This window comes from Eumetopias jubatus, unplaced genomic scaffold, assembly GCF_037043125.1.
Source record: "Eumetopias jubatus isolate StellerSeaLion01/CBP00866 unplaced genomic scaffold, mEumJub1_p1.0 scaffold_15, whole genome shotgun sequence".
NCBI classification, from domain to species: domain Eukaryota; kingdom Metazoa; phylum Chordata; class Mammalia; order Carnivora; family Otariidae; genus Eumetopias; species Eumetopias jubatus.
In genome coordinates this window covers 81278176-81287933 of record NW_028274821.1, presented here as the reverse complement: position 1 = coordinate 81287933, position 9758 = coordinate 81278176, and the positions used below count along the sequence as shown (strand labels likewise).

The 9758-nt window shown below is 40.9% G+C and overlaps 2 protein-coding genes across 2 annotated transcripts in view; one reads left to right on the top strand and one right to left on the bottom strand.

The window, feature by feature from the left end:
- Positions 1 to 1519: 1519 nt before the first annotated feature.
- On the bottom strand, positions 1520 to 8171 carry B3GALT9 (beta-1,3-galactosyltransferase 9). The gene is made up of 3 exons (XM_028107917.1): positions 8131 to 8171; positions 6558 to 6984; positions 1520 to 2623 (listed from the first exon to the last, which is right to left on the bottom strand). Exons 1-3 carry the CDS (start codon positions 8169 to 8171, stop codon positions 1520 to 1522), a joined length of 1572 nt encoding a protein of 523 aa, XP_027963718.1.
- The window catches only part of FBXW2 (F-box and WD repeat domain containing 2), a 29004-nt gene continuing 25863 nt past the window's right edge, over positions 6618 to 9758 (top strand). The window contains exons 1-2 of the mRNA XM_028107632.2: positions 6618 to 6706; positions 6809 to 6917. The gene's annotated coding sequence lies outside the window, so the exon portion shown is untranslated. The remainder of the gene's footprint in view (positions 6707 to 6808; positions 6918 to 9758) is intronic.

Genomic DNA, 9758 nt, shown 5'->3' with positions numbered 1-9758 from the left:
ATTTAGTCCATAAGTCCTACAAGGTTGATTTTGTACATAAACTGAGGCTCAGTATATTTTAGTAATATATCAAAAAATATCTAATAAGTGTCATGGTGGAGATTTTCAAAGTGTATTACTTTGGGAACACCTAAAATCCCGAGAACCCCAGGATGGGAGCTATTGATCTAGTGCCTAGTCTTTATACAAGAGAAATCAGAAAGTGTGTTGTAAGTTGAATTGTGTCCCCAAGAAAAGATAATGTTGGATTCCTAACCCCTGATTCCTAATGTGACCTTATTTTGAAATAGTTTTTGCTGATGTAATCAAAGTAGGATGGGGTCATTTGGGTACCAGACCAGTGACTGGTATCCTTAGAACAGGGAAATTTGGACACAGCACAGAGGGAAAATTATGTGAAGTCACAGACACACAGGAGAAGGCCATGTATGAAGATGGAGGTAGAGATTAAAGTGATCTGTCTGCAAGCCAAAGAATGCTAAGGATGGTTGTCCACCACCAGAAGCTAGAAAAGACAAGGAAGGATTCTCCCTTCTATAGGCTTCAGGGAGAGCAGGGTCCTGCCAATACCTTACTTTCAGACATTTAGTCTTCAGAACTTTGGGCAAATACATTTCTGTTCTTTTAATTCACCCAAATTGTGGTACTTTCTTACAGCATTCCTAGGAAACTAATAGAGAGTATACATATAACACAAAATGTGAATTTGTTGCATCCTATTTGTAAAGCAGTGTCTAACTAGGACTTGATGAAAATAGCTTTACAAAGAGTTAGAGATCCAAGTCTTTGGTATGGTTTAAGTTAACATATACTAGGTGGTTAATACTTTTAAATTAAGTGAAATTCTACCACCCGATTACTGAAATGTTTCCTGCTTACATCCAAGATGAAAATTTTGTTCAACACATTCCTTAGTGTTTTCCTTCAATTCTGAGTGTTCTCAAAAATCAGTCACCATTGCTATTGCTGAGTCATGACAGTTTCACAGAATATGATGTTTACAAATTCACTAACTATAAAGAGAAACAAGACTTCTGGTTATAATTAAATGTAATGTTCTCTCATTTCTGGATAAAAGGTTGTATGTTGTTCTTTTTTTGAGATTTATTTATTTATTTTAGAGAGAGAGAGCAGCTTGGAGGGGCAGAGGGAGAGGGAGAAAGAGTTTTAAGCAGACTACACGTTGAGCGCAGAGTCCCACGTGGGGCTTGATCTCACGACCATGAGATCATGACCTGAGCCAAAAACAAGAATCAGATGTTTAACTGACTGTGAGCCACCCAGGCACCCCAAAAGGTTTTATTTTGTAAAGAGTCATGCTCTATCAACTTAAATATCATAAAATGAAATCTCAATATGATATAGTACATCACAGCACTAATAACATTTTGCAACTTGCTAAGAGAAACTACATAAACACAAGGAAGGAGGGATGCCTTCTATAACAAGGTATGAGTTAATTTAAAAATAAGACATATAAGAAAAAGCAAAAAAAAAAAAAAAAAAACCAAAACCCCTCCTAATCACCAAAATACATGCCATTGTTTTTCATGGTACTCATGTGAAAACGTTTAAAGCTGTCAAGGTATGTCCAAAGTTTGCAGGAAATGAGGCCATAGTAAGTCTCAAACAGGGTACATTCTTTCCCAATGCTAATTTCCTTCCATGCCAGGGGCATTTCAGCATCTGTAGTTTCTGAGGACGTAAAAATGAACTTATAGCAACATCTGTTGTATCTGATGTGCTTTTTCCCAGAAAACCTTGAACTGTGGATGGGTATAAGGCCAATGGACTTAGCACAAATCCCTACAAACACATCAGCAGGAACCATAATGGGTACTTCTTTGAAAACCACATACATCATCCGAGCCACATCTTGGGACATAATAAAGGCCTCACGGCTGCAGTAATCTGGGTAATACTTTTCTGGGTACTCGCTAAAAGGAACAAATTCTTGATTATTGGGGTCTCTGTTGGGTGTATCCTGATGGATAACTCTTCCTAAATAGATATCCTCAAAGTGTTCTTTCAGATTGAGAAGATAGTCTACCACGCTTGGTAGATTGACAAACATCTCTTCATCAACCTTGAGAATGAATAGGGCATTAGGGCAGAAAGTCACAGCCCATTGCGTCATTGTGATGATCTTCAGGGTTTGGTTCTCAGAACTGTCCAAGAAGATTCCTTCAATTATATCATTATTCTTATGGGACTCTTTGTCTATCTCTCGCTGGGTAGTTACCAAAACAGGCATTCCCAAAGCAAACAGTGTGAGAATGTGGTGCCCTTGGACACTGGTCACGTTACCCCAGGTTTTCCTGATGAGGTCCCGCCTTGTTCCATTTCCTGGGCTACTGAAGATAAGAGAGAGTAAAAATATATTCTTCCCTTTACACACCTCCGACTGGCTCAGGATATAATACTTGGAAATATTACTTCTTAGGGGTTCCACGTTCAATTTTCTTGCCTTATCCTTTATTTCAAGAACTTTCATATCTACATAAGGCAAAGTGTGCAGAAAGTATTCTTCCATAAAATCAGCCCCAAAAAGCAAGGCATGAAATAGGATAACATTAAATAGAATGAAACACCACTGGTGAGTCCGGAGTCTGCAGAATGTCACCTAAATAAGAAGAAAACACATGTTCATTCAAATTTCATCTCTATTCTTGTTTTTGCCCCCACCGAATGCTATAAGTACTTCTTACAGCACTTAGAAGTACACTCTTTTAGGGGTTTCTAATTTATTTTTTTATATGTCTCTCCCACTATATCATGGCCCCTTGGACAGGTGGTTTCCTGCCTCTCTCTTCTCCAGTGCTGCAGAGTTTAGTGTTCAGTATGAAGTAGGAACTGAATAAAATGTTAGTTGGTTGTTTTCTTCCTCTTTTGGATGAAAGCCTACTTACTATATGCAAGGCACTGTGTTAGACACTGGAGAAGCAACGAGGAATCAGACGTAGACACATGGATACAAAGCAGCAAGTGGCATTATTGTGCTAAAAACCTATAGGAAAGTATATGATGTTCTTTATGGAACTGAAGCACTTGGATCAGTTTCCTCTCTAATTATAAAGATCAAGGGCTAATTTTCCATGAAATAGTTGCTTTTGTTGGCCAGTGAACAATGCTATTATCAAACATTTACATCCTTCTAGTATGACTTTCCAATTTAATCTAATACTGAATTCTGACACTGTCTTGTTTTGGCAATGTCCCCTAATCCATCTGACACATCTATCAATATGGACAAATTCCCTCTAGCTGCATAGCACCCCTTCGGAGATCTAGGATGGACCTGTGCCAAGTTTACTCCACATCATCAAAGAAGATGGAAACTTTCCATCTGGAAGGGTAAATACAGTATTGTAACATAACAGAGAAAGGGAACATTAAAGGAATTAATTTCTACTGGAGCTTCGATTGACAAAGCTTCTCATAACAGTAACCTCTTATTGAGCACTTGCAGTGTGCCAGGCACTGTGCTAAGCCCTTTACATGCCTTAATTCATTTAGCCCTGGTAATATCCTTTTCAGGTTATCTTCAAAATTAAGGTAAGCATCCAAGTTTCATAACTTGCCAAAGATCACTCAATGGGTAAGTACAAAGGGTAGGGCCATGATTTAAATTCAAGTCTGTGAAATTCCAAAGCTCACTCTTAACGACCGAGAATCCTGACTCTCATCTTTTCCTTCTCTGTGCCCACTGAATTGGAAAAGAACAACAAAACAAAATGAATCCCTGCAATTATAATCTGAACTCCTTTCCATTTTCTCAATGCTGATGATTTGCACAGAGAAGATTTTAGTAGATATCAAATGCTTCAAAGATTTAAGAAGCTTACCTGCATTTTATCTGTAAGCAGTTTCAGGGCTTTGGAAATTATTGAGTCCAGATGCCAAATGATGCCCAAATGTAGCTCAGCATCATTCGAGTCTAACAGCAATTGAAGTAAAGTACTTTGTGCCTGAGACTTTAAGGATAAAGTTTCTTCCTAATCAACCTGAGCTTTTGTCCCAGAATACCTGCTGGCTCCATAGGAAAGCAAGTGCAGATTATGTTACAGCTAGAGTGAATCCAGAACAAAGAACGGAGAACACAAACCTATTCAAATGCTCCCAACCGTGTGTACCTCTTGAAACTGACCCCTTGCCTTTATGCTGAATTCCTGGTGAAGTAAGTGTGGGAGTTGAAAGAGCAGTTCACCTACATCACCCCTCCACATATCATCACACAAGGAGAAATGTAAAACAGTCAGTTTTGGAGTGCTCTCAAGAAACTAAACAATTGGAATAGTTCCTGCTCCCTGGTATATGCACATGCAAGACATATACTAAACATTAAGGAATATTGTCATCTCTAATGGGTGCATTTTTTTCTCCCAAAAGAAACATCATATGGTGAGGTTTGGTTTATGTCTGCCATTTTCCTAGGGCATGAATGTGTAGGAATTATTCCAAACACTGTTTCTACCAGCAAGTTGAAGAAAAACAACACTCAGCATATTTTCATGTTCTTGTCATATAAGCAGTTGTATTGAGCATTCTGTTTTCAGGCAGGGCTATATTTCATCTTTGTCTTTTCACATGTTGATCTTCCTGCCTGCTACTCACAGCATTTTTTTGGTAATTGTTTAGCTAGGAAAATCTCATTACATTCAAAGTTGGCTATGTTTTCTCAACCACTGTCATGTAATCTTGGAAATTTTTACGAAGTGGGAAAATCTAACCTAAAAAAATGCAAGTGAAAGGAAATTTTTTTTTATTTTTTTTAAAGATTTTATTTATTCATCTGAGACACAGAGATACAGAGAGAGAGAGAGAGCATGAGCAGGGAGAGAGGCAGAGGGAGAGGGAGAAGCAGGCTCCCTGCTGAGCCAGGGGCCCGATGTGGGGCTCGATTCCAGGACCCTGGGATCATGACCTGAACCGAAGGCAGATGCTTAACCATCTGAGCCACCCAGGCGCCCTGAAAGGAAATTTTTTTATACATTCTAAGTTTAACAATTAAATAGGTCTTGTATTTAATTAAATACAAATCCTATTTTGCAATTTTCATTTTTCCACTATAAATTTTGTTCCCAGATCTCCTCTTGGCTTCAACTTAGACAGTTTGGTTTCTTTGTCCATGGGAAGGTCAAACACCATTATCTCCAGGCAGCTCTATCTGGGATTTTCAGTTTGATTCATCAAACTCCTACCTCATTGGGGTTGAGACACATAGGGGTGCTTGGTTTTCTTAATTATCTTGGCATTGCCTTCCCTTTCATAGAGGTTATCCTATCTGCATACCCCTGTCTTCCTAAATTTTCTTATAGTGTTGTCATCAGTCACTCTTTGGCTACAGAGGCTTCCTTTTGCTCTCCCGAGACCTGACTTTCAAGACATCATACTTGACTTCTACCTCAAGTAGTCAAATTTTTATTTCCCATGTTTCAAGTACTTTAGATGAACCCAGGATGCTTGGACCCTTGGTCATTCTCCACCACTAACTGGATATGTGACTGTCTTATGGTCTATATAATGTGCTATCTCTTGGACCAGTGTGTTCAACAGGGTAGCCATTAGCCACATGTGGCTATTTAAATTAATTAAAATTGTATTTCCTCAGTCATATTAGGCATTTTCAAGTGTTCAATAGTCGCAAGAGGCTAGTGGCTGCCCTATTAGACGATGCAAATAGAGAATATCATTGCTGAAAATCCTATCGGATGGTGCTGGTATAAGATACGAGTGTGTGTATGCGGTTTATGAGCCTCTACAGAGCGACAAGGAGAATTTGTGCTCTGAAGGGGGCCTGGGTTGAAATCCTATGATAGCCAGTTACTAAGACTTTAGGCAAGATGCCTTTTGACCTTGGTTTCCCTAGCTCTAAAAACAGAGCTAATAATAGTAACTACCGTATAGGGCTGCTGTGGGAATTGAGCGCGGTGACATAAAGTGATCAGGATAGTGCCTGGCACATAGGAAGCACAGTTTTAGTTCTTTGACACTTAAAAGATTTATGCTTCATCTTTCAGTCCTCAGAAGGATCACAGGAGGAGGGTACTATAACTACTATGCAGAAGAGGGAAATAAATCCAGAGAGGTTAAATAAGTAGGGCATAGGCACAGCCAGAGTGTAAGAGCTGGGATTCGAATCTAGACCACCTGACTTCTTTCGTTCACCCATCCCCTCACTTGCTTAATTTTTCTCCTTAGCCCTTTGCTAAGACTTGCACCATACCTTGTTTAGTTATTTATCTGTCTCCTTCCCCCGCTAGGACGTAAATCCCAGGCGGTCGGGTATTTTTGTGCTTTTGGCTCATTAACCCTATCTCCCAGAACAGTGTTTGGGAAATAATAGGTGGCTCAATGGGTTGTTTGACTTTGGACATGTCTCTGAAATTTTCCTCCCTCTCCTCCGTAAGGAGAGGATAAGAAAAAATGCCATACAGTGCAAGGTCAGATCGGATGAGAGGCATTTGATAACACAGCACGGAAATAAGTTTAGAACGAGGCTCCACAGGTCTAAGTTGTAGTGCGCATGCTCCTGTTGCCTCCGCGCTCTTCCCCACCCTCCCGCTTCCCTCCGGTGGCCGGGGCCGGAAGTGCACCCGCGCCCGCTGGGCGCCGCGGGCGGAGGGACGCGCGGAGATGACGCAGGCAGCACCGGAAGCCGCTCCCCTGTGAGGTTGCAGACCCCGAGCGGCGGCCGGTGGTCCAGGTTTGTATGTGAGGCGGGGCCGGGCCGAGGAGGGGGCTCTCAGGCGCCCGCGCCTCTGCTGACCAGCCGCGCCTCGGGTCGTTTGTCTTTCTTTCCCTGCAGGCGCCATGGCTGCGGAGCGGACCCGGCCGCTGCGAGGCTCTGGCGGCCCGAGCGCGCCTAGTCGGTGTGAGCCCGGCGCGAGGTCCCGGGCCCCGGGGCGCTCGCTCAGGTCAGTGCTGCGCGGAACACGACTCTGAAAGCAGGGGACCTGGGAGCGACGAACGGGTTGAAGGGATCTGGAGTTAATTTTAGAGATGGGAAAATTGAGTCTCGGAGTTACTGCCTCTTAGTTCCTCAGTTTCCTTAGCTGTGAAATGAGTTAACGATGTCCCAGGGCTGCCAGGACTTTGAAAGATGATGAAGTGTGGCGAGGTGGTTTATGAAGTACAAAGCGCTGTATTAATGTGAGGGACTGCGCCATAGTTGTGGGTGTGCGATGGAAACAGGTGTGTATGTGGGGTGCCGCTTGCAATGCAGATAACAGTATTAATGCTAAATAATAACGGTAACTGGCGTTTCTTGGAGGCTTACAGCGTGTCGGGTACTGTGCTAAACGCTTTACGTGCATTATCCGACTTAATCCTCACAAAAACCCTTGTAGGGAATGCTGTGCGTGGTTGCATTTTTCAAGTGAAGAGATTGGACTTGAGATGGGTGAAGTGATTTCCCCAGGGTCACTCAGCAACAAGTGGAGTTGCAGAGCCTGTATTTAACACTATTTGTATTCTTTCCGAGCTGTTTTTATTTTGTCTTAAAACTAAAGGCGGTTTTAAAGTAAATAGTATATTCACCTGGTTTTAAATTCAAGAAAGGGCTCCTTGCGCCTATTCCTTAGCTCTCTAGTTTTCTCTGGAGACAACCAGTATTACCAGCTTCTTGAATATTCAGAAGATACCAGGCATGTGTATGTTTATAAATACACATTTTCTCAAAACCTCTGTACCCTAACTGCTGATAATGTTTGAGAAGGAAGCAGGGAAGGTGAAGCCTCCTCTCCAGGAACAAATGCCTTGCTTTCATTCTTAACTAGGCCAGGTCCTGGTGGAGAAGAGGAAAACACGTATGCGATGTTTTATCCAGAAGACTGTCTCTAATAAAACCTAGGGGTATAGGTTTTGTTTTGTTTTGGGAAGGTGGGGGCTGGGAAAGATGTTAAGCTGATGCTTCCAGTGGGACTCTGGGAAAGTCACTCTACTTCTTAGGCCATAAATTTCCTCATTTATTAGTTAAGGGCAGGAGTACTGATACTTTCCACGAAGTTCTGATAATCAAATGAAGTAATGTCTATGAGTAGTACTTGAGTCTTTTAAACCAATACAAATGTGAGAGTTCCCTAAGCGAACATAGGGAGTTAATGGCAGAACTAGAGACCAAACCCAGACCTCCCATCTTCCAATTTAGGAGTCTTCGTCACACCACCCATTTCGGAGCCTTGTGATTGTTAATATTGAGGGCAGAAGGGCAGGTTTAATGTTTAATCTGAATTGGGGGGAAAAGGGCAAGACAGAATGAAGTGTGGATAGAGACAAAAATGCACCTAGTGGGAAATTCTAGCCTCCAGTCAATAACTGCCCTTAATTATAAAGTTAAATCCCAGTAAGCTTGAGCCCTTGAGTTTTTCCTCCATATATTTTAAGCCATTTTAAGGGAAACTTTATGGTAAGGATCATAGGGTAGTAAGGGATGTTAGTGGTCCTATCTGTTCCAGCCTTATGGCTACTATAAGCTTTCCTGGCAGGTATTCGTTGTGATAAAACTAACAAAAATACCATGTGAGTTACTTTAGACTGTGTTAAGGATGTCCTTGCCCTATTTCTGATTTTCATAACTCTCACAGTGAGTAATAGCTTCCATTTTACAGATGACCGAACTGAAGTTTAGAAGTTGGTCAAAGTTGCCCATGATCCCATAGGAAGTAGCTGAATCAGTAAAAGATTTAACTGACTCCAGAGCATTTTCATTTACCTCATTCTGCCTCTGTTTCTAACTGTCCTTGACTTTCCCAGCAGTGGGAATCTCATACTGTTCTGGAGACAGCCCTTAAATTATTGGAAAGCTCCTGTTGAATTGAAATCCTGCTTCCTGAAGTTGTCCCATTTGGACCTTGTGCTGCCAGTACATGATATTCCTAGAGGCTCTCTAAAAGGGTTTGTTTTAGATCTGTGACCTTAAGAAAGTTCCCTCCAAGTCAGTTGATTTTTTTAGAAAAGTAAAAACGTGTTTTTTTTAATAGTGTCGAGTTGGGGAAAAATTATTAGAGATTAAGAGAATAACCTCTCAGAATCTCAGAAATGGCTGAGTTTTTTAAAGGTGCTCATTGGAAAGTTTGTCCCATAATCTTGTGTGGTGTCATGAGTACATTAATTTGGCATTCTGTAGGATGTCTCTTAGTTGTTGTCAATGGTGGGAACCTGATAACATTTTCATGGGTATTATAAATTTGCCTTATAGTCATTTAAATAATAATTCAGCTTCTTATAAGAGGAAATAAACCTTTCTGTGATGGATGTGTGGATACTTGGGTGTGTGTAGGTGTGAGAGAGGAAGTCTTCCACACTTTTTCACTGTAAAAAGTGATTTCTGGGTAGATGTTTTGGTGTATGTTTTTAATTGGCCAGTATTAATTAATTAGTTGTTGTGACATTTTGTGAATGTCCACAGAAAAGGGTTGTTTTGCCTTGCTGTGAGTGGTTTTTTTATAGTAAAAAATTTCCAGAAATGTTAAAAATGTTGTTTGGATACAGAAGGAGGAGGCTTGTTAGCTTGCTTTGTTGATAAAACTTTTGGTGAACTATTTTTTGGTTGCCAAGTAAATCCTTAAACTAATAAATCCTACCTAGCCCAAACTCAGAGGATTCCAAAGTATTATTTTAAAGTTCGTTCACTGTTCCCAAAACCAAACTATGAGATAGGAGATGATATGATTAGAAGGTTTGGGTGCTTTTACTCTTTTGTGTCCGATAACATTCTTGCCAAATTTGGTATTGGGAAATTAATGGAAATGATTTTT

Bases quoted from the DNA above. Each gene is read 5' to 3' on its own strand.
- B3GALT9 (XM_028107917.1), bottom strand. From the start codon at position 8,171: ATGGGTGGTGTGACGAAGACTCCTAAATTGGAAGATGGGAG. The intron at 6,985-8,130 runs GTCTGGGTTTGG...AATTAACTCCAG, and splicing joins CCTAAATTGGAAGATGGGAG to ATCCCTTCAACCCGTTCGTC. The intron at 2,624-6,557 runs GTGGGGAAGAGC...CTTCTTATTTAG, and splicing joins CACCGGAGGGAAGCGGGAGG to GTGACATTCTGCAGACTCCG.